The sequence below is a fragment of the Perissodus microlepis genome, chromosome 17 (genome assembly GCF_051167445.1).
Source record: "Perissodus microlepis isolate ML-2025 ecotype Zambia chromosome 17, ASM5116744v1, whole genome shotgun sequence".
Taxonomy (NCBI): domain Eukaryota; kingdom Metazoa; phylum Chordata; class Actinopteri; order Cichliformes; family Cichlidae; genus Perissodus; species Perissodus microlepis.
This window is the reverse complement of record NC_140477.1, coordinates 8626829-8652500: the sequence shown is the minus strand read 5'-3', so window position 1 is coordinate 8652500 and position 25672 is coordinate 8626829. Positions and strand designations below refer to the sequence as shown.

The following is a 25672-nucleotide window of genomic DNA, read 5'->3' as shown; positions in this document are numbered from 1 at the left end:
TAGCATTTTCTCCGGGCCACTGTGGTCCAGCCATACAGCTGATCACAATGCTGGCCTAAGAGTTGAACTTTGATAGTAAATGGTAAATGGTAAATGGCCTGTATTTATATAGCGCTTTACTAGTCCCTAAGGACCCCAAAGCGCTTTACATGTCCAGTCATCCACCCATTCACACACACATTCACACACTGGTGATGGCAAGCTACATTGTAGCCACAGCCACCCTGGGGCGCACTGACAGAGGCGAGGCTGCCGGACACTGGCGCCACCGGGCCCTCTGACCACCACCAGTAGGCAACGGGTGAAGTGTCTTGCCCAAGGACACAACGACCGAGACTATGAATGTCCAAGCCGGGGCTCGAACCGGCAACCTTCCGATTACAAGGCGAACGCCCAACTCTTGAGCCACGATCGCCCACAGATCAGTAAACAGAGGAGCACTGTAACGTACGCAGAAAGTACAAGTCTCTATCTGTCAACTGTAATGAAATTCTGTTCTGTTTTGATCCTGCAAAGAGGGCTAACACAATACGTTTTTTGGGGTTTTTTTTTTCTGCAGCACCCTGTTTTCTGTTACCTGTTTGGACACTCTCCCTCATGCTGAGGCAGCTATTCAAACCTCTGGCTATTTATTTCATGACCTGTACACTGCTGGGTGGAGGAGGGTGCTTTCGGCAATATTGATTTTGTGTGTATATACGATGATGATCCGCCCGGCTTGAAAAAAATGCACATGCGGACAACTACCTGCCTGAGGTGTCAGACTGAAACTGGGGGTAAAAACCCACTGAGTTATTTCCTAAAAAGTATGGGGAAAAAAAGGAAAAAAAAAAAAAACACTTGTTGCTCAGAGCTGGCAGATATGCTGTTATGTGTATTACTGCCCTTAATTTGACATTTCATTAGAAAAGCAGCTGCACAAATCACATAACCTTTATTTATCCACAAAAGCATTCACCTTTTGGCCAACAACCTGCTCAACATTCATAAATACACACATTCACAGCTCAGTAGTCACTGAAAGAGAAGAGAGCTTTTCTCATTAGCATCTCAAATTCTGGCCACAAGCCCAGTTTTTGAATCTCACAGCCAGAGCTACAGTCCTGTGCAATATTCCTGAGTCACCCCTCATTTCTTTATATTTTGCTTCTAAAGAGTCAGACGTTCTTGTAATTTTGAAGTGAACAATGTTTCTCCAGGCTTTCTGTCTGCCTTTCAACACTTTTCTTTGGACATTAGCTGTTTGTTTAGTCCAGTCCTTGTATTTTACCATTGTTAGAGGAATATATGTTTTTGTTTCCTGAACCACTTAACAATGTTCTATGAGGACAAAAAGGATCCCAAACTTAAAAGATGAACCAGCGTTGTGTCTACACATCAGGCAATGAATGATGAACCAGTTTAAATCGTATACTTAGGCACAGCCTATTGCAAAAAGTATCTACAGCGATCAAGAGTATCTGAAAGATCCAGTAACAATCTGGCACAGGACCTGAGAGATGCATCTGGCCCTCAGACCCATCTGCTGTTTACTGAAGCTTCATCAGGAATGGTTTCAGTGGAAGGGTGGCTGTCAAGAAGCCAAATACCTAGTACCATCAGGTTTTGATCCACCATGCAATATCATTTTGATCTTAAACACACTGCCAGTCATGGACACATACACATAAAAACACAGAAGTGAACATTACCAGTCATGGATTGGCCTCCCTAGAGTCTGGACCTCAACATTATTAAAGCAATGTGGGATTATCTTGACAGAGAACGGAACAAAAAGGAGCCAACACCTGGAGAATGTGCTTAGGACTTTGAATGTCCTTCAGGAATCCTGGCGAATTATTTCTGAAGACTAAAGAAATGACAAGAAAGCTGACTTAACAAATAAACGTAGTCATACCAAATCTCAACGTTCAAGCTTGTTAGAATTGCATGCATGTTTGAACATGTTTCAATAAATCATTGCACCTATTTCCTATTTCCCAATTTCTTTTGCTGATTTCCCTTTGTTTGCTAAAAGCATATTTACAAATCGCATTTGATTGGTGTCAGGCTAGTATGCATCAAACTATACTACTGAAACCCAAAAGTTTCTTAGAGCTTTTAAAGTCTTGTCTTGCCCTGAGGTTACTCTGGTAACAGCCTCTGTAATGTGACTGATTCTAGTAAGCTCACTTATGTGTGCAGCAGGGTGAGGTACACTACATTCAACTGACTGTGATGTCTGTGAAAACAAAACCCAAAAAGAAAAGTGCAGCAAGGTGAAACAAATGTATCTGTGTGGCTAAGTGATGTGATGGGAGTCCATTTATTGTTCTTGTAACCAAATTCAAGGAAATTAGAACAGAATAGAGTGAAAATTGATTCAACATTAAATAGAAACAATGTAAGTTAAAACCCGATTGTATTTTATCCACTTATATCCACCAGGTAAAAAGTACAAAGTATATAATTTAAATTACAGGCTGACATACAGTGTATGGACCAGCTACACACAACACCTAGAGAAGCTGCTCAGGCATGGAAGCCCATGCTATGAGAAGTGTGTGGTGCATAGTTTGTGTGCTGATGTTAATTCCAGGAGAAGTCTGGAACTCTACAGATATTCAGTCAACAGTTCATATAATGGAGTCCATATAGTGTAAGTAAGCACTTTGTGTGGGTCAGGTATAAAATTTTGATAATTATCGGGGCGGGGTTTTGTTGTTGTTGTTGTTTTTTGAATATTCACTCCCCATACTGCACATATTCAATTTTTTAGGTTCATTTACTATTCCTAACATTTCCTCAGCCAGCAAGGAGTGCAGAAAGGTGAATATGTCCAGCCAAAGTGCAGCAAGATGACTTTAAGCAAAGGAAAGACAGACAGAAATGTCATGTTTTATTCATTCCATTAATCTCATTGTTGTAGTGAAAAGCTGAATCACTCATTAAGATGGTTGGCAAGCACATAAACAGCAACGTGTATACATGCACAGGAATGCAAAAAAGAAAGAATAGAGTCAAGCGCCTTTAGAACTGGTCAGCTGTGAGATACAGTTAAGAAACCTGTGTTTCTAAGAAGGGTGCATTTTGAAATATACCTAGACAGCCTCCCAAGTCAACAAAAGTACCTTGAGCTGTCTAACGTTCCACCATAATTACAGATCTAATTATGCTAATAGTCTACAAACAAAGCTAAACAAGACATTAATTAGTAAGCCCTTTCACAGCAACATACCTTTAAATAACACGTCTGGCAGTGGTGCACTGAAAGTACATCTTTTTAGCAACAGTTTTGCAGTTCATAGCTCTTAGAAAACAAACTGTGGTCAGTGACCATTCGCAAGAAAGAAGAAAGACACCTGAAAAGGGCAAAGAGTCTTTTCAAGTGGTTTCACAATTTGCATGTTTTTTAGACGCTTTGGCCTTTAAAAAAAAATAAAAAATGAAATACAAGACTGCTAAATGCTGTCTTTTGTTCTCTCTAGATTTGTGGCCTCATTGCATGTAACTTGTGTTTTATGTCTTTCTGAACATTAAAGCATCTCCTTTTGATGCATCACTACAAGTACGCATGCAGTTGTTGGCATTCAGCATTTGTGCAAATTCTCATTCAGAGAAAAAAAAGCACAACCGAGTAATGAAAGTATTGTACTTTGAGCCATAGATCAACATGCCATGTAATAATGAGAATTTCTCTCTGCTGTTCTTATGAGATGTGAAATGACACGATGCATCATTAATCAGTATATCGCAAGAAAATGCAATCGTGCCTTGAGACAGTTAAATGACTGTTGCTGTTATGAGTAGTGCTAACTGGGAAAACACTACCGTGTCTGTTTCCTGGGATTGCGTCAGGTGTTGAAACCGGAGCAAAGGGTGTGTGTGTGTGTGCGTCTGAGTGTGTGCAAAGTACAATACAATACAGCTTTTATTGGATGTGTCTGCCCATTGTCTGCAGCCAGTAACAGCGTGTGATATGTATGAAATCCACCCATTTAGTCTTATGTGAGCAGCACGTTATGTGAGCAGGTGCAAAATCAGAACTAGAGATTTAGCTGAGGCTTTAAGACCCAATTACGATATTCAATATTTAATGTAGTGCAGTCTTGTTTTTGTATCAGTGTGGAAAACAGGAGACAACAATAAAGGTGAAGTGGAGGCAGAGAAAGTGATGACTGGACAAAATGTTTGCTTGCTGAAGTGAATTTGCACACTTTATTCCATTTTGTAGCCAGCAGCTGCTAAATGCAATTCAGCCTTTCTGTTCACTGTTAATGACATCAGAGACCACAGGCAACTTAGTTGGTTGGCGGCTTGGTAAACGAGGATTTGCACTGAAAACTCTGGGAGGCAAAAGGACAGATAAAAAGTAACTTTCGTGTCTCATCCAAGATCTGCAATCCGAAAAGAAAAAACAAAAATGCATGAGCAAGCAATCATCTCCATAACTGCCTCCAAGTCATTTTCATATTTCATGGTTGATTATTTGTTCTTGTTACATAGGCACTCGGGCCGACTGCTGTGATCTGATTCTAGATCTGTACAAATTCATTACTCATCTTGGTTCTGTTTAATAAAAGCTACAGGCATGTCACGGCAAAAAAACATGTTCAAAAACCAATTTTATGATGAAAGTTTTGTTTGAAATTGAGATGATCTGCTATTTGTCGATCCTGACACCTGCTATTACAAACTGAATGCTAGCATAAAAATGTAGACTTTAAAGTCTCTAAACTACAAAAGGAGTTTTACAGTCAAGACCCTGCACTTTAAAGGGGCCTTTGAAGATTAAGTTGTGGTGATATTTTTCATCATTTTCATTTTCTTTTAAATTGATACTGCGTTATAAACAGACCTCCCCAAACAAATCTTAAACTCGGCACTTCAAAATCAATGCAGAGATGGTGATACTTTGAATTCTCTTATTAGTAGTGCAAGTCAAAAAACAAGATATATATGTATTTCCTTAGGAGTCAAAGTAAGAAGCTTACAAATGAATACACCTTTTTTGCAGCATGGTCGGGGATGATAGTGATTTGAAGGACTTTAGCATCTCTTCTGCGACAGATGTTAACATAATAACAGGCCGAGAGATCGGCTGAAACCTCTGGTCACCAGTGTTGGGAAGGTTACTTTTGTATGAATGAATGTATTCCACTACAGATTACAGAATACATGCCCCAAAATGTATTTTGTAACGTATTCCGTTACGTTACTCAATGAGAGTAACGTATTCTGAATACTTTGGATTACTTAATATATTATCATGCTTTTTACAGCTACATGAATGTACTATTGCTGTGTGATTTATTACTATTACTGAAGGTCCGCGGCTCCGAACCGTAGTAAAGGGACCTCTGGCTAATACGTCGGGTTCGTGTCAGGCTCGTAACCAAAAAATAGCTTTACTTTTTGTTGTGTGGGTCAACTTTGCTAGCGAGAGACAGAGAGAGGCGTTGAAAGGCTGCTGCAACGGAATTTACTGTTTCGGAGGAAAACACGAACACAGTGTACAGTCGAGTCTTGATAGCGTACTTACAACTGGGCTCATCAGGCACTCTTTTTGGCTGCAGTGATTATTATATTTACATGCTTCCAGCTCCCGTTTCTGCTCGATGACAACTCGTACTTTTCCTTTTAATCCCTCCCTCGCTCACAGACACATAACGGGTATGACCATTCTCCCTGCAGCACAGACTACACTGCCAATGAGGCTACATTCTTTAGCGCTATGCCTGTAACACTCTGCCTATTGCCTTTATATTAAATCATTTTTAAAAAAGATTTCTTCATTAATTGACGCGAGATTGAGACACGGGCATTAGGGCCTCTTAATGCGTGTTTTGTTTGGGTTTCCACCGGCGTGGAATTACCAAAAATAGAGGGTATAGCCAAACATATTGTGGCGAGCTCAGACAAGGAGGAGACAGAGGTGTCATTTGGTCTTGCTTCCCTCAATTGCCAGGGAGCACAGCCGTTTATTTTCCAACAGAAACACACCGCCGCTAACCAAACTGCTCGGCATAGCTTAGCACAACAACAACAAAAAGGCGCTCTCTCACCCAGGAAACACACAGTCGCAGAGAGAGTGCGTCGCCCCGCCGTGTAATCCATTTATTTCAAGAAAGTAACTGTATTCTAAATACCACCTTTTTAAACGGTAACTGTAACGGAATACAGTTACTCATATTTTGTATTTTAAATACGTAACGGCGGTACATGTATTCCATTACTCCCCAACACTGCTGGTCACTATGGAAAAATGTGTATTAGAGTGTGCTTCACCAAAAACCTACTTATAATTTCTTTGGTTACTAGCAGGTTGTGGTGGTTGTCTGTACTTAGCATAGAACGTCAACACTCATCAACTGTTTGTTGAGCTACAGTGAACCTGTGAAAAGTGGGACAAACACCGGAAATAGAGATCGTTGCACCCTTTAAAATCAGCGCGTGTTTCACAGTTTCACTACTGCTCAGCAAGGATCTGCAGACAAGTTGGTGCCTTCCATGCAAGCTATGGGTGACAAAATCCTCCTTACTTTAGTAAGGATTTCGGTTCAGCAGTGTATATCTCTTTGTAACCATTTTTCATCTACCAACCACTAGCTAACCATTTGCGGAACAGACATTTTTTTATAGTGATCTACATATGGTTGCCCGGAGTGTTGCTGACCAACTAGTCTCTTGGTCTCTGTGACTGGGGCATTAGCAATCAATTTCACAAACAGCGAGCAATCCCCAGCAACCACTTGCTGACCTGCCAAGCAATATAACTTGTCTCTACCTTTCTATGGTTTCTAAGGGACTGCTAAGCAGTTGCTAGCCCTGAGTGATTGGAGTCTTTAAAAGGCAATTATGAAATAACTTTATATTGCACTATTATATTATACTGTTTAGTTATACACAAGTAATATAACTATTCACATTGTGAAATGACTGCCGATGTTTTGACCGACTTTCTTCCTGACAGCTAAGGAGCTACTGGCTGTATTGATGGCCATTTTTCAGGTCTGCTTTGTGGGACTTCTTCACGATTACATGTGTGATTATCCATAATATTCAAAATTGCAATAAATATTAACATACCTACTTACTTTAAAATTAAAATCCTTCTCTACACAAGAAGGATTAAGATTACAACATGTGGGGGCTGTATCTGTTATCCTACTATTTTCATGATATGAAATAAAATAAAAAAATTGGGAACAGCAAAACCTCTGAAATGCATGTTTCACTGCCTTGCTAGTGAAGCGAGTTCCTTGTCTAATACAAACACAAAGCAATACATGAAATCATAGAGGTGAGACTAATGCAAGAATGCCAACTGGCTAAATGCTTTGATGGATGCTTTCATAGACCAGTGTGCTGGGCAGATTTTCTACATGCAGTGATTGATGGCAACACAGCTGACAGACAGACTAATGATGTGAACAAGCTCCTTAATTAAACATCAATTTGCAGCACATATTCAATTCCCTCCTTCTAAACTCTCAACAGCTAGCAAGTATTTTACTCTAGCTTTCTTTTCTTCTCAACCACCACCTGACGCCCCCATCCGCCTTTCCTTTTCTGTAGGCAAATTGGCTTATAAAAATATATGAGAAGGAAATTTATTTATGAGCCCTGGAATGATACAACCTAAGTTCAGATGTTCATGAATACATTTACATAAAGGTTGTTTAATTAGCTTTTCTCTCATTTATCAACGATGGCTCAAAAACATCACAAAGATGACAGCATAGGGTGATGATACCCACACACACCATAATTCAGAGACATTTATGAATCAATATTGTTAAAATATAAAACTACCACTCTGCTTAAATGTGTTTCTCATATTTCTCATATTTGTTAACATACAAAAACCATGCAAACCATATTTGACTGGCTTAGATCTTTGAGGCTAATCTACCAAGGAAGACATGGCTAATCAATAAGAAAAAAGAGCAAATGAGCATCAGACAGAGATCTGCTCTACATGATTTGACAACAGAGCACTGAAGCCAAGGCTTGTGTCAATACACTGCTGCATAAATACCAGTCAGTGGCTTCAAGCCTGAGTGCAAGTATGTGTCTGTGTTTGTACAATTACATCTAAGAGTGTGTGCGCCTGTGTGACTGTGTTTGTTTCATAACTGGTGCCTCGTGTGTGGGATCGGAGCTTGATGTCAAATGTTATTTTGATATCATCCAGCTGTGAACTACAAATGTCTGTGTAGACTCTTTTCAAATTTACTGTATTGATCCAACAACAAATATAGAAGATGCATAGATGAATAGAAATGTATATCTGTTTAAAAGTTATCAATACAAAACAGATAGAATAAGAGATAAAGGACTTGGTTAAAAGTCCCATCACCAGGCTGGCTTTAGGGTGGATGACTAGATGAACAAGTTCCTAAAAAAGACATTTCAACCTCACTACAGTTTGGGAAGCATTCTAATAGCTGAAGTCTCAAATTAACTTATTAATAATTGCACCTTCGTGCAGCAATGCTGACATTTTTAGAAGTCAATTACCTGATCAGAGTTTACTCGAGCAGCAACCTGTGTGAGTGAAAGGGTGAGGGTGACATGTCAAGCATGAAGTGACATGAACTGCACTTCCTGGAAGAACAAGCCAGAGCTGGCTCCAAAAACAAGTAAATCCCCAGAGACCTCAGTGTTAAAATATTTTTTTGTTGTTGTTGGTGGTGGGTTTTTTAATTGCAGATTGGCAAATTGGCTCTTAAAGCTGTACTGGAAATGTCTTTAGTTTATGTATTAATCACATCACTTTAGTAATAGTAGTAATACTTTCTGTACTCAGTATAGAAAGCTCACTCTTGACATCAGCATGTGGGATGTGATCACAAGTGGGGCCCAAGTTTTACTGCGCCTTCACAGCAGACTCGTTTTCCTCTTGAGGGCTCTGGACATCCTGTTGCAGAGGAGATGACGGTTGGTCGGAACTGTTCCTAGACTGAAGAGATAAGGATCTGCTAATAACTGATCTGCTGTGGAATGTTCTTTGTTTGGGAGGTATAAAAGGGTTCAGGGTGATGTCTTTCCTTCAGAAAAACGGGTTAGGTGTGTGATCTGAACGTTTTTCTCCACTGCAGTGTTTTTCTTTTCTTTTCTAATAAACCTCACTTCAAAAGACACGCTCGTCTGTTGGTTGCAGTTTTATTCAAGATTTTCCATAACAAAGCATAAAAGGTGTTAAGGTTTTCAAGAAGTCGGGCATCTGACTGACAGGCGGCCTTCAATGCCACTAATTTTTGTCACTGATTAGGACTCTCTACCCAGTTTGTGCCGGTGCCTTTTGGAGTACTTTGTATTGCAATTATCTCAAGTTGTAAAGCTTGCTGTGTCCACTCTAAAAAATCAGAAGTTGAAAACTCAAAACATCAAACAACTTGAGTCAATACTTGTGTTTTTTCAACTTCTGACTGTTGTTGATTTTACAGGAGTTCTGGGAACTTTTCTTGTGAGGGTAACAATAACATTTTTGGTTTGGTGGAGACTTTTACACAAGATATACTTCTTGATCACTCCTATCCAGGCTTTGGACCCCCACACCTGCTTGTGACCACCTAGCATGACCTTGAGTTTGAGTTGCCTCCTAGTTGCAAAACAAGGTTTTAGGCAAACATGTTGACTCTTACACTATTGAAACCTATACGCAAATCTTTCAAGGATATTAATGTTGCTTGCACTGTAACTAAGGAAATGTAAATAAATAAAATGAAGAGGCCACAGCTCATATTTTTCCGCAATGTAAGGGTTAGCACATTCACCTCACAAGTATAAAGATCCTTGTTAAAACTGTGAGAAAACACACAGCCAACTCCAGGTTGGGGAGGGTGTCACAAGCAACTGTCAAGCCCCTGCTGGTCCCAACCCAGGATAAAATAAAGGATTGCATGTGGGGTCAGAATTTCGCCCAAACCAAACATGCAGATCAGTCTGCTGTGTAAAGTAAGAGGGCCGATGAAAGTTGTAAAGGCAAAGCTTTCTGTGACTGACACAAAAAGTGTTTTGTTTAGTTAATGTGGCAGAGTTTGGTTTGTAGCTCAGCTGCAGGTGTCATGGGAGGCTGAGCTCCATCATCTAATCACCCATCTATTCTCTTATCCTTCTCAGGGTCGCAAGAGGGCTGGAGCCTATCCCAGCTACCATAGAGTGAGAGGCGGGGTACACCCTGGACACGTCGCCAATCTGTTGCAGGGTTAACACAGAGAGACAGACAACAATTCACTAATTAAGCTAACTCTACTAACTACATGTCTTTCGACTGAGAGAGGAAGACAGAGTACCTGAAGAAGAATTCATGCAAACATTCATGTTTTCTGTTGTCTCATCTTTTTCTTTTAACAGCATGTTTTTTTATCGAATGAGTAAACACAGTAGAAATTAGATGAAGTACACTAAAACCTTTGTGTTCATTACACTGCTTGTGTGCGTAAGCTTATTTAGCCATCTCCTTACTAATGTCACAGGTTTGCCTGTTCTCGGTAATTGACTTGCTAAACTCAATGTCACTGTTACTTTTACCGGCAGAAATAACACCAGAGCTCAAATGAGCAAGTATTTATTAGATATGTGGCATTTTGATCCTGCTTCTGCTCCTATTCTCATCTTTCCCCTCTCTCTTCTCAGACCTGCTGTCAGGCTGCAGTGAGAGTGTTGTCTGTTTTATAAAGGGCAATTCGTAGCAGAGCACCCTTTTTCATGAATAATGTGATGCCACTGACATATGTGGCTAATATATATTACACTCTACATTATTGCTGGTATATATTACTGCTGATGGTACACACAGCTAATATAAATTATTCATTGGTCATTATTCATATCTTGCTGAATCACTGTCCTGGCATAACTTGGCTATGCACACTAGCCCTTCCTCTCTCTCTTCAACTTTTTAAATTTCCTTCCCTTCTTTTGATCTCTCTCCTGCCCAGCTTTCACTTGACATATAAACAAGAATTTCATGAATGTTTTTTTTGTTGAAGGGATGTGCGCTTCATGTCACCGGACCTTCTCCCTTCCCACCCTTGAACAAGCACATTTATAAACACACTAACAAACACCGAAAGGGGAAAGCTATGGAACCAAAGAGGCAGGTGGCTGCAGAGAAAAAGCACAATAAAGCTAGCGAGACAGCAGAGAAAATGTATTAAACAAAACAGAAGGATGGTGGGGGCTAAAAATAAAAGCTGGAGTGAAAGATGATAGATAGACTTTAGGTTTATAAAAGCAAGGTCAATAAACAACAGAATAAGAGACGTGAATAGCTTTAAACGACAAATACATTGAATATAATGCTCTGACACACAAACATACTTGCTGTTAGTTTTTATATTTGCAGTGCTGGTATTTGTGTCACACAATCAGAAACAAGTTTGCTGTGAATCTGGATCAGTAATATGATTAGGTGCATTTGATTTAGCTGGGTGACATTAGCACTATTAAAACTTCTCAGTTTTCCAAGACCTAAATGGGGGGGGGGGAGGATGATGGCCAAAAAAATACAGAAAAAGGGTTGCTGCAAAATTAAATTGCTGATGGTTATATACTTAGAAACAGTATGACATAGATTATATAGGTAGCAAACAAGTAGGCAGGTAGCTAAAAAGAGAGAGAGAATCTCAGACTTCCACTTGTCTGGAGAAATATAACGAGAAAAGACTTTATATATGTTCATTGCTATTAGATGAAACTCACAATTTATATCTATTGAGCCAGATAACACTAGTTAAGCCACAGGTCTGGCTTAAAGACATAAAGATCCAGATCGCCTATGACTTTCTTCCCCTAAATCCATATAAAAATAAGATTATTATATTTGGGCCTAAAACCGTAGAAACATGGTATCTAACCACATTATTGGTCTCCAATAACACTATAAGGAATCTTTGAGTCATTTTAAAATATGTTCTTATATAAACACACTAAACAAATATGTAGGACTGTTTTTCAAAACAATGTTAAAATTAGGCACATGCTGTCTCAGAGATCATGAAGAAAAAGGAAAAATGCATTTACTAGTTCTAGTCTTGACTATTGTAATTAATTATTATATTTTAAAAGAAGCATCCCTTCTTTTAAAAGTTTCTTGAAAAGCTTCCAGTTAATCCAAAATACTGCAGTGACAGTACTGCCAGGAATGAGAAAGAGACACTTTTTCCCCACCATTAGCTTCTCTTCATTGGTTCCCTGTTAAATCTATTCATCCATCCATTCATTTTCTTCCGCCCATCCAATTCAGGATGGCAGGGGGGCTATAGGCTTTCTCAGCTGCAATAGGATGAGAGGGTACACCCCAGAGAGGTCGCCAGTCTGTCCCTGTTAAATCCAAATCCTCACATGCAGACTCTACAGTACTATATCGTCCCAGCTGAAGACTTTGTTCTAAGATAGCAGGCTTGCTTGTGCTTCCAAGAGTTTCCAGAAGTAGAATGGGAGGGCAGAGCTTTCAGCTCTCAGGTCTCTCTCCTGTGGAACTAGCCACCATTTCATATTCAAGAGACAGACACTCTTTCTACTTTTAAGATTAAACTTAAAACTTTCCTTTTTTGATAAAGCTCAGAGTTAGCAGCATCACATTGCCCTGAAGCATCCCTTCTTTATGCTGCTATAGGCTCAGGCTGCAAGGGGACTTCACATGATATACTCAGCATTTTTCTATTAGTCTTCTCTTTTTACTCCCAATGTATCGCTGCTGCATGTCTTTAAATTGTGTCTTCACTCCCATAGTTTGCGTCTTGTCTCACTATGCTTTCTTCCCTTTCTTTTCTTTTCTCTCATCCACCAACTAGTCACAGCAAATGACTGCACCTCACTGAGCCTGGTTATGTTGGGGGTTTTAGTTTAAGAGGGAATTCCATTCCTTCCCATCGTTGCTTGTTGAGCATGTGATTGTTGGGGTTTCCTTTCTAAAACTGGAGGGTTTACCACACAGTAAAGAGGCAACTGCTGTGCTGTGATTTGGCATGAATAAATAAACTTGAATTGCATTATAACCTCATGTCAATTTTGTCTTTATAGTTTATGTCCAAAACTAACTTCTGCATCTTTCCATTTTCTTCCATAGACAGACAACCATTCATGCTCACATTCACACCTATGGTCAGTTTAGAAGTGTCATTTAACCGAACCAAATGCATGTTTTGGGGCTGTGGAGGAAGCCACAGTACTCAGAGACAAATCACGCAACCAGTCAGCTAGTGGCTTCAAACTCAGGACCAGAGATGGGCGCGTTACTGCGTTACAAGTAACGTTACTTGTTACTTGTGCGTTACTTGTAATGCGTTACTGTAATCTGATTACTTTTTTTCAAGTAACGAGTAAAGTAAGGGATTACTATTGCAAAAACGGTAATTAGATTACCGTTTTTGCAATAGAGCAAAAGGACCGCTAGTCTTTGACTTTATTTATTTTCTGCTGTGTTTTACTTGCATCTATTTTAAAGAGTGAGTGTTAACACAAAAAATATATATTTTATGTGCTGGAATGTGCAGAAAATAGGTTTAAATATTAAACAAATTTCTTCCAGTCAGAGAATGTTGCATATAATTAAATGATTAAAACTAATAAAAACAAGTTTTAAAAAGAGACTTTTCCATTTGATTACATTTTGTATGATGGATTATGTAGAAAAAGTAGAATTGGGCTGAAAGATCTATCTCTTTATCACTTATTCAGGTTGTAAATCGTTTTTTTTAAAAAGTAACTAAGTAACTAAGTAATTAATTACTTTTAAAAATAAGTAATCAGTAAAGTAACGGGATTACTTTTTTGGGGAAGTAATCAGTAATTAGTTACTGATTACTTTTTTCAAGTAACTTGACCAACACTGCTCAGGACCGTCTTGCTGTGAGGCAACAGTATTAACTTCTGCATCATCGTGCTGGCCAACATCTCAACTCATGACATGAACATGTTGAGGTAACAATGATCATATAAATCCAATCCATTATTATTATCATACAAATACATTATATTTTATGTGCATACGCCTGCCTCCTAGCCACATTTTTTCATTAGTGGACTTTTTTTTCCCCTTCCTCTACAGTGAGATTTGGGTCTCATCAAGATGGATTACAGTTTGTGTGAGGCTGTGATACAACAGCGGCAAATGTGCAGTTCTCTACTTATTTACCCAATGCCAAAGTAGTGGCTATGATTGCAGCTCACCCATACAGTTTCTCAGTATAAGAATCGAGGCACATGTTACAAGCATGCTCTCTATCGTAGGACTGCAAGTCATAAATCAGCTACCACATATGCACACAGAGTGCATCATTGAGAGCTATAGATAACCATGTCCTCTGCAAGAAAATGAAAAAGGATCATTTCACTGCAGCTAAATGACACTTCATCTCACCTACTGAAAACTAATGTTGGAAGGAGTCATATAGCACTGTCTGTTGCTGTCTCTGTCTCACAGTCTGCAATCTGTCTGTCTGTGCCTGTCTGTCTCTAATTGTCCATCAAGCTCTCCATCTGTGCTCGTCTCCATCCTTTAGTCTGTTCAGTCCTTAGGCCTTTTCACAGGGGAGGGAACAGTTTATTCAGCCTGTGAGCCTAATAACTCTCCTTCCCCATCGACCTCGTTAGGATATGGTCTATTTGTAGTGAGTGAACATGTGTTTGTACGCAAGGGTAAATGTGTGCATGCTGGGCTAAGTCAGGATCTCATTAACTTCTGGAATGGTACTGTGCTTCTCCCACAGACAGACACATGCACACATCGCTAGTGTTGGATGAAGGCTCTGTGTCTTTAAAAGCATGACTTTTGTACAGAGTAAGAAAAGCATTCATGCATTCAGAAAACAAGGGCATCAAACTAGCCAAGGAGCCTTTAGAAGATAAATTCCTCATCAACAATAGTCTATAAAGTATTAATTATTTATGTTAAACTGAGGAAGTATAAAGCTGTGTGTGTGTGGTGTGTGCAAGCATTTGATAATCCTCTGTGTTTGCCTATTAAGTAGGAAGGAAGTTAGAGCATAACCTTCATTAGGCAGCTGTAAAAAAAGCTACAGCATTATGGTAATTTTGCTAATCAGGAAAACGGGTGAGAGATGAAACTGTTATTCTTTTGTTTTTTTCCCCTCACAGAGTACTATACATGCATCTTTTTAAGCTTTTCAGGCTTCTTCTCACCTGGGTAAGAGTTTTGGGCTCTCTTCACTGTGCCCCAGCAAATTCTTATAGATGTGACCTCTAGTTGTTTAAGATACTGAGTCATAAACTTCCAATGTATCAATATTTCTTATAATCACGGTCTTTTCCAGGTGTAATGTGAGGCAGAAAGAACTCCAGGAAAACACAATATTTTATAAATTCAGATCCGTTCTCCATTTATTGCACATTTATATAATTAAAAATTGGTTCTAATAATATACCTGGTGTGTATTCATTGAATTGTGCTTTGCTTCATAGGGTTTTAACTACCTGCATTTGCACAGCGGGCTTTGCCCTCATTTAATAGAGATAAAACATCTCTGAATGAGTTTTCCTGGACCCATTAAAAACAGAACGCATGCAACTATAACTTCACGTAAAATAATAATAAGCTAATATAAGGAATGAAAGTAGAAACTACACAGCTGCATAAAATATATATTATGTATTGCTTTGCAAATAAATACTACATAGACTTAGATATTACTTTTATTTGCCATGTTTACAGTGTAAACAATGCAGTAGATTAATTTTCTGGCCATACAAATTAGGATGAGAACAAGAAGCTGAAAGACAGTGAGAGTGAGCAGAGGAAAGGCAGGCTCAGTTCAGAAAAAAAAAAAAACATAATTTAAAACTGTTATTGATTTGCAAAGGGAGAAAATAATGTCAGACAGGACTCCTACAGGCAAAAATAATATTGTTATTTCCATCTCCGATAATTTATACTCAGAAGTATGGCTCTATTCTGGGACCTCCTCACTCTTCCACATGCTGAACCTGAAAGCCAGAGGCAGGGAGACCAGCAGCAGGAACCTGTATGGGGCAGGCTTCAGTGACACATGCATGACATTGATTGGGTCAGAAACAGCATGAACAGCAGCTGGAGTAAAGATGGATTGCAAAATGGTTTGCAGATATGCAGAAACTGTAAGCAAGCTTGCCAATTTGACAGGTAGAAGGCTACTGCGCTTGGCCTGAACTTATGCTAGGCTCAGGAATTCAAAAACCCACACTGAGACAGCATTAGTGATTTTCACCTTTTCAACGTTGACAAAAAAATAACACTTTAAACTTGGATTTTATAGAAGAGAAAGAAATGGCAGGTGCAAGAAATGGAAAGACAAAAAGACAGACAAGGCGAGATAAAGAAGTTTGATGGCTGACAAAGTAGAGAACGATAACAAACCGGTATCATTCCCTTGACAGTGACACAAGTCAAAATCCACTCAGACAGAAAGGCAAAGAAATCAGAAGTATAGAAATCAACAGGATAACAAATGTCCAACTGTCCACAGTGCACTTTAATTCTTCTGAGTGTACCTGAGGCTTACAGCTCTAGTCAACAACCACTGCTATGAACAAAGTCTGATGGCGGCTGTGGACAGAGATGCTAGTGGTTGTGCTGCCATATCTTGTTTTATTAAACATTGTATATGTTTTTGCCTATTTTAATGTGCGTTTCTCCATATGAAAGCAGAGAAATGATCTAGAATGTATGAAAACTTTAGAGATTCATGTAGAAATTAAGAGATTCAAGTGGGTAGACTCACTCTACAGGGAGTGCAGAATTATTAGGCAAATGAGTATTTTGTCCACATCATCCTCTTCATGCATGTTGTCTTACTCCAAGCTGTATAGGCTCGAAAGCCTACTACCAATTAAGCATATTAGGTGATGTGCATCTCTGTAATGAGAAGGGGTGTGGTCTAATGACATCAACACCCTATATCAGGTGTGCATAATTATTAGGCAACATCCTTTCCTTTGGCAAAATGGGTCAAAAGAAGGACTTGACAGGCTCAGAAAAGTCAAAAATAGTGAGATATCTTGCAGAGGGATGCAGCAGTCTCAAAATTGCAAAGCTTCTGAAGCGTGATCATCGAACAATCAAGCGTTTCATTCAAAATAGTCAACAGGGTCGCAAGAAGCGTGTGGAAAAACCAAGGCGCCAAATAACTGCCCATGAACTGAGAAAAGTCAAGCGTGCAGCTGCCAAGATGCCACTTGCCACCAGTTTGGCCATATTTCAGAGCTGCAACATCACTGGAGTGCCCAAAAGCACAAGGTGTGCAATACTCAGAGACATGGCCAAGGTAAGAAAGGCTGAAAGACGACCACCACTGAACAAGACACACAAGCTGAAACGTCAAGACTGGGCCAAGAAATATCTCAAGACTGATTTTTCTAAGGTTTTATGGACTGATGAAATAAGAGTGAGTCTTGATGGGCCAGATGGATGGGCCGTGGCTGGATTGGTAAAGGGCAGAGAGCTCCAGTCCGACTCAGACGCCAGCAAGGTGGAGGTGGAGTACTGGTTTGGGCTGGTATCATCAAAGATGAGCTTGTGGGGCCTTTTCGGGTTGAGGATGGAGTCAAGCTCAACTCCCAGTCCTACTGCCAGTTTCTGGAAGACACCTTCTTCAAGCAGTGGTACAGGAAGAAGTCTGCATCCTTCAAGAAAAACATGATTTTCATGCAGGACAATGCTCCATCACACGCGTCCAAGTACTCCACAGCGTGGCTGGCAAGAAAGGGTATAAAAGAAGAAAAACTAATGACATGGCCACCTTGTTCACCTGATCTGAACCCCATTGAGAACCTGTGGTCCATCATCAAATGTGAGATTTACAAGGAGGGAAAACAGTACACCTCTCTGAACAGTGTCTGGGAGGCTGTGGTTGCTGCTGCACGCAATGTTGATGGTGAACAGATCAAAACACTGACAGAATCCATGGATGGCAGGCTTTTGAGTGTCCTTGCAAAGAAAGGTGGCTATATTGGTCGCTGATTTGTTTTTGTTTTGTTTTTGAATGTCAGAAATGTATATTTGTGAATGTGGAGATGTTATATTGGTTTCACTGGTAAAAATAAATCATTGAAATGGGTATATATTTGTTTTTTGTTAAGTTGCCTAATAATTATGCACAGTAATAGTCACCTGCACACACAGATATCCCCCTAAAATAGCTAAAACTAAAAACAAACTAAAAACTACTTCCAAAAACATTCAGCTTTGATATTAATGAGTTTTTTGGGTTCATTGAGAACATGGTTGTTGCTCAATAATAAAATTATTCCTCAAAAATACAACTTGCCTAATAATTCTGCACTCCCTGTATAGATCTGCATTTTGTCATGCATTTTATCTCAGTGTGTGTGTATTTCAGCCTTCTTCACTATGGTGCCACATTACTCCAAATCCTGCTCAGATCCAGTTTACCTGGCAAGTCAGTTTGAAACAACAAATGGAACCAAATGCTAAACGCCAAATGGATTTTCTGGGTCACTGACACTGCCTGGTCCTGCTGTGTTTGGTCTAGCTTTAGCAGCTGTGACAAAATGGCATCTTTAGAAAGACGTGCGATGAGTGTGCCTACTTGGGTTAGAAACAGAAAAAGAACAAGCATGTTTTAAAGTAACACACATATAGTAAGAAATGTTGCATTTTCCTTCTTGATGATCTACAAGCAGTATGCATGGGAGTTTCTGGCCATGTAAGGGTGTAGTCTTAAATCAGTTTGCCCTGAAGCATTAGTTTTACCTAAATGTATGCCTTCAACAGAGCACACTTTTATTCCAGCATCCGAGTTGTCGGCTGATGTCCTCATGAGCCATGTCTCAAAAAGAGGCTTTTCACACTCAGCAGCCTGAGTGCCTTGGATTTCCCCTTTTTTGTGTACTTACTATTCTCTTGATGAAAGATGAAATGATGAAAGCTGAAAGTTGTGGTAATGCACTCTAAATAAATCATTAAAATGCATTTATTGGACCGAAGAACAGATGTCTGGCTGGTCGTAGTAGCTTTAGCAGCAAATCACTGGATATCATGTAGCTACTATGATGCTACGTATGTTGTTTTACATTATACAGTAGGCTGGGGATATTCCTATGAAAAATGCATCATTTTCATGTAATTCATTTTGGACTGACAATAATAAAGGAAACAATATCTCCCAGGTTAAATTAAGAGAGTAGAGAAAGGAAGTAAAGAGAAAATGACGCAAGAGTGATTAGGTGATGGGGCTTCATTTTCTTTATTTGTCAACGGCCTCTTTCTAACAAAAGCCATTTTTCTTTTATGCAGCATAATACAGCAAACAAATGCTGCTTGGGTTATAATGTAACTGTGAACTACTCAAGCTGTTCCATTGCACACTACTTCACTGCTAAACCTCAGAGGAATATGCTGTAATTTTTGCACACTCATTTGGAGCAAATAAATGTGCAGCAAAAAGACTAAATACAAAGACAAAATGAGTGCTTTTATAAAATATAATACAAAATACTTAAAAAAGGATTTATTAGAACCATGCATATAACTTTAAAATATGGCAGACATATTTGGTTTACTTTGATTACACCAATATATAGAGCAAGTCATGGATAATAAATATTGATTGATAACTGGACATGAATATTGAGTGTATTATATAATATTATATTACAGTATATTTCTATTTAACCACGCAGCTTGAAAGAAAGGTAGATGAGAAATGTAGGAGTTAAGTTAGAGGTCAAATGCAATATGATATTCGGATGCAAACTATAATGTGATATTTGTAATCCATGTATACCAGTATCATTTCCAGAATGTTTCCAAGTGCAGTAGAATTTTAAGCACAGTTTTAAAGATAAAAGTCATTTTATGAAAGTTTCACCTTATTTGACCTTGACAGAGAAGTCATAGGTCCAAAATCACGTGATATTTAGAATCACCATATATCATTCCCTATATGCATAAAAAGCTGCAGTAAGAAACATAGTTCTATATAGCTCTATCTATCATTATTATCATTTGGACCTCCAGGTCGAGCTACTGACCCTGAAGGAGAGGTCAGAGGTCAAATGTGACATGATATTTGAAATCTTTATATGGTACTTTCTATATGTTGACAATACACACCACACTTGGAAGAATCATAGTTTCTAAATTACAAGGATTTTTGTCAATTTTTAACTGACAATCCAGTAAACTGAGCTTGAAGACCTTGGAGAATGTAAACTAAGTTTGGATGGATTGTTAACACGAGCCCACGCTAAACCCCTACAAAGTTTTACCAGAATTCAAAAAAAAAGAAAACGAAAACTTTGAGCTGTCATGTTTGCAGACACACACACAACCAAAAACATAACCTCCGTAGCAGAGGTAATTACACACTATTTTGGAGTCCATCATGGATTTTCAACCTCCTCTGATAATACATATGTGATGATGACTATTCTCACTCTCAAATGAACACCATCAAACACTCCAGGTCATCACCCCATCCAATCTTTTAAGATTAATAGGTTAAACCTCAAGTTCTTCAGACTCAGAAAAAAACTGTTTAATTCCCGTATCCTTTTCCAGTCTTACAATGTACAATTAATTTGCCCACACCCACTTATCATATTTCCCATGTTACTTGAATATCTTATTATGCTATCTTTGTCACTGTTTGTGTAATTTGTTTCCAACTGCATTTTTCAGTTTCTCTAACTGTTAATTTTCTGTTGACATCATCTCACCGCTTCCCCACTCCCAGCCCAATCACGTGCAATAATCACATACATTTCCACATCCTCCCATCAGCTGTCTCACAACAGTGACCTTGAGCAGCAGGCTGCTGATTGGCTTTTGTGTTGATGATTTGGAGGTCACAAACCCCAGCACTTGGAATTAATGGACTCTGCTTCATGACTACAGGGCCCTCGACACATAGATGCCCACATACACAGATGCCACGGCTAGTAATAGACGGTCAATGGGAGTCACAGCCCTTACAAACTACACAAATTATGTGAGCCAATGGCAGGCATCAGCCAGGGAGTAGTCGCTATGACACACACATAAACATACAGACCCGATCACAGCAGCACAGAGGTATACCTACAGGTCATGTCCACTGGCATTGCTAACTCTTCTAAAAAGTATAACACTTTAGCCAGTGACAGGTGTAGGCACTGAAAAAGTGCACACACAGCACCATCTGGATCACGTGCACACGAATGTGAAGACAGCACAAGACACAAATCAGCTGTAGTGTTGGGTCGTTTGTAAAATAACAAGCTGCAGACAATTTGGACTAGGACTAAAAAATGCAGGTCAAACCACCATAAATCATATAAAAGCAATGCAAAAAAACAAAAAAATGACACCAAGAAGTGCTTATTACAGAACTAATACACATATATACCCTACGCACAAACACACAAAACAAAACGCACCGAAGAGAGTGCACTGCCACATTTACAAGCACATACTCCAACAACTATTTAATTTCCCTTCAAGCTTCGAGTACACAAACAGTTGCTCTTGTTGAGCTATATTGCTTCTTAAATCCCAACAGCTAATTTGATCTGGGGTTTAAGGTTACTTATTACAGCCAGCAGTGCACTCCACAATATATATATATATATATATATATATATATACACTAATTAGAAGACAGTATTTGTCTCTGTTGACAGACTTTCAGAGCTACGATGTTCTAATGAAGACTTATTCAATCTAATGTGATGTGCTTAATCAGCTGGCAGCCGTAATATGAAAAGCTGGGCCTGCTTTTAGGATGAACTGGTTTCCCTGAAAACTGTCAGGTGTGCCTAGTTATTGTTTTACGCTGCACCAAAATAAGAAGAATGACACTGGTTATGATGCAAGGAGGTAGCCGACACAGGGATAAAGGAAGACCAATTATAGCTGACCTTCTGCTACACTTCTCAGAAAGTAAAACTTACAATCTCGTATAGATCTGTAGAATTACAGCTAAACAAAACAATCTGTTATACCCTCACGTGTAAAACTCCAAAGTACCTTGGAGCATTTTCATCTCTCTTTGGATCTCTAGTCAAATAACAATTTACACATTTAAGCTTTATTGATTTTTTCCCCAAATGGTTGATAGCAAGTGAAATAATGGAAGAAGTCAAATATAGTCTTACCTGTGCATTTCTTCAGGCTGCCAGGCCGTTTACCATGCATTCCCAGTTTACAGTTAAAGTTTTCCTCCCAGAATTCAGCAAACCAAACATTTCTTCTGTTGTTGGACAGCGAACGGCTACGGAAATACCGGTCAAATGCTGTGTAAAAGACAGACAGGGCAAAGGTTAAAAAGTATGAAAATGAGTTATTATTTTTTTTTGTTTTTCTTTTTAAAACTCTACTGAATACATCTCCCTATTTATTTTGTTTAGAAGAGCTGGTTTCGACACTTTCAACCCAGATATTGTTAAATGGCGTAATAGGAGAGGGCACCGGTGCTTCAGGGGTTATTGGCTTCATTTCTACTGAGCCTGTCTGTGCTAGAAAATTAGGTGTTCAGCACAATGTAATACATTTTGACACATAAATGCGTAGGTTATGAATAGCCCACGTATGGTATGGCTGAAAAGCTATTTTGGTTGAACCGGTCAGTATTGGAGCTCCTATCAAATACTGACGTAAAGAGAAAGGAAAGCATACATTTTAAAATAAGCTTCCACAATAGATTGGATACTTGTCCATTTTAATAACAAGATAAGAGGAACTAAAAGAGGGCAACACGTTTCTCCACTCATAGGAATGAAATACCTGTCAGCAAGTGGCAGGGTGGAATGAAGATACGGGCAAAAGAAAAGAGACGTGCAGATGAGAAAAAACTCTTCTACTACTTTCTTCATACCATAATTAAATGTGAAAGAAGCTTCTTAAATGCATGGCATTTTATCTGCCACATGAACCTTTTAACAATTCATCAGCTCATCGGCTATCTTTCTTTGTTTCCGTGCAGGGTTAGACTTTCATTTTAGCCGTATGCTATAGTAAAACTTTTACAAACTAGGGGATTTTAGCTTTGACGTGAACTCTCTGATATATATTTGAGAAATTTAGGTTTTTGGTTAATGGATTTTTTTCTTTTTTGGATGTTCCAAATATGCAAAAGCCTCGAGCCACCCCTCATTTCTTACATTTTGCTAGGAAAATAAAAACTCAGTGCAGTGATTTATTTAAAAAAGATATGCAAAAAAACAGAAATACAGCATATAAGGCAAAAACAGAGTTTTTACGTGAGCTTTAAAGTCAGTGTTTGGTATGATCGTCTTTACTCTTTAACACAGCCCGAACTTCTTAGGCAAGCTTTCTCGTAATTTCTTCAAGTAGTCTTCAGGTTTCCTCAAGGACATTCAAAGCTCTTCTTGTTGTTGGGTGCGTTTTGTCCTGTGCTCTGTCTCATGGTCCAACATTGCTTCAATAATGTTGAGGTCCAGGCGCTGGGGAGGCCTATCCATGATTAATGGTGCTCAATTGTGTTTTTTCTGTCCGGGCATGCTTTTGCTGTACTGCCATGTGTTTGTGTTTGGGATCATTGTATTGTCATATTGAAAATTGCGGCCAGTCAGATGCTTTCCAGATGGTATTGCATGATAGATCAAAATCTAATATATGTGTTCATAATTTCATAAATTCTGACAAGATCTCCGACACCACTTACTGAAATGCAGCCCCAAACCACAACAGAGCCTCCACCGTGTTTTATAGATGCTGTAGACATTCACTGCTGTACCTCTCTCCTCACCTCCTCCATGCACATTTGGTATATCTCATCCTTACCATTTCCCTTCCTTAAGAATGGCTTTTTGAGCCACTCTTCCACTGAGACTATTTCTAATGAGGCTTCAGTGAACAGCGTCTGTCAGGTCCTGTGTCAGGTCTTTACTGATTTTTCCCTGTTCCTTAAGGAGATGACTTTCCTGAACTGTTCAGCCACTGTAGATAGTTTTAAGCCTGGCACATCTTCTTTTGTCTTCTTGTCTTGCAGAGTTTGCTGAAAGTAGAGTGGACTGAACATGAGTGAAAAAGCAACCCATGTCCAAAGAAAAACTCTGGAAGGCCTTTAGAACATCTGGCTCTTTGGAAGCACAATTTAAAGAAATGAAGCATGGCTCAAGACTTTACACAGTACTTTAAAAGCAGTAGGCTTTTCTCTAACCCAAGTCCTACATCTAACCATAGATGGCTTGTGACCGGGTGGGCAAGAAGAAATGATTCTTTGCAGTCTTCTTGCAAGACTGCAAAGAAACATTTACACTTAACTAAGAAGGCACAACACATGCACTGTAGTTAAGTGTAACACTGGGCACGTGAATGATTCCATGTGAGGTGTGACAGCCTGTGCCATGCCAGATTCACTGTAAAAGCTAAAAAGATCTCTCCTGATTAATTCAATGTGCTGTTGTGGAAATGGGTAATGTGTGCACCTGGGATGCTCTACTGATATTTGACTGCTGGGAATATTAGTCTTACTCTTTTTGTGCCTCAACAGTAAGATGTGCCATGTGGAATCACATGCTTCCCATTGTGATAACATTACATTCCTGAAAACAGAAATATAATCATTTGTGGTACTTTGAGGGTCTAAAAAGCACTAACTTAATTCAATGATAATAGAAAAATAGAAGTATTGCTACCAGTTGGGCAGTTGTTTGGAAGCACACAGTTCCTATGATTACATTTTAGATTATATTTTGGTTCATCTCATGCACTGCTTTCTTATAAACTGTAAAACAATAAGTTTATATGACATTTTTAGTGTCCTGTGTAATAATACATAGATATAACCAAGCCAACCTGTCCTCAGTCTGAATCAGTGTTGAAACTGAACTCTGTGAACAATGATATATTCATTTGATGTTCTAAAGTTCTTTAAAGGGTAATACAATTTAAGGTTAGTAAAAATAAAAAAATAAATAAAAAAAATACTGTAGCATTTATTAAGCCTCTTCCAACCAGCTAAGTAAAGTAATATATCAATGTCTGCCCAGACTCATAATATATGGAGTAAAAATATTAATGGAATTTAATATGTGGCCACCAAAGATTAATGTCACCACTTTAGTATCTGACCAAATTGAAAGTGCTCAACATCTCTGCATCTACTCTTGAATTATGGTGTTGAACAGCAGCCAGAAAGTGTGTTTTTGCAAAACATTAGCATGTCACAGTGAAGCAGAGCTCTCACCTTTTGGATATAAAATGACACCAGCTAATCATTTTATCCAATTAGATATCTGTGTAAAATTTATTCAAATGAATCAACTTGTGGCAACCCCCCCCACAAAAATACTCATGATGTCACCGAGATCTTTGACTACCAAATTCTGATAACTATGCTTATTTCTAAGAGAACATTTAAGACAGGTGGAATGAAATTTCCTCCCAGTGTTCCCGAGATATTACATTCACAAGAATAGCACAGGTTGGGTTTGTCAGCTTTGTCTACCTTCAGAAAATAAATGTGTTCACCAGAATAAGTTATACATATGGATTATTTATGTAAAAACATAATGCCTCTGGCCAGGACTGTCGCTGGACATAAAAAAGTACCTCTGAAATCAACAAAGTCGCTCATATCAGAAATGTTATTTGATGCATCTGCCTCTAATCTGCAGATTAAATGTGAAGCCTGAGCCTGAAGACAGTTAGCTTAGTTCAAAGACTACTGGGTGGGAAAAACAGAAAGCCTTTTTTCCAAGATACAAAAAATATTATCTG

The 25672-nt window shown here is 38.9% G+C and overlaps 1 protein-coding gene across 3 annotated transcripts in view; it reads right to left on the bottom strand.

Moving 5' to 3' along the window:
- The window catches only part of grm8a (glutamate receptor, metabotropic 8a), a 299516-nt gene that overhangs the window by 63904 nt on the left and 209940 nt on the right, over window positions 1–25672 (bottom strand). For all 3 annotated transcript variants that reach the window (XM_084909268.1, XM_084909270.1, XM_084909269.1), the window contains exon 6: window positions 22084–22221. In XM_084909268.1, coding sequence (XP_084765394.1) covers window positions 22084–22221 — 138 coding nt within the window. The remainder of the gene's footprint in view (window positions 1–22083; window positions 22222–25672) is intronic.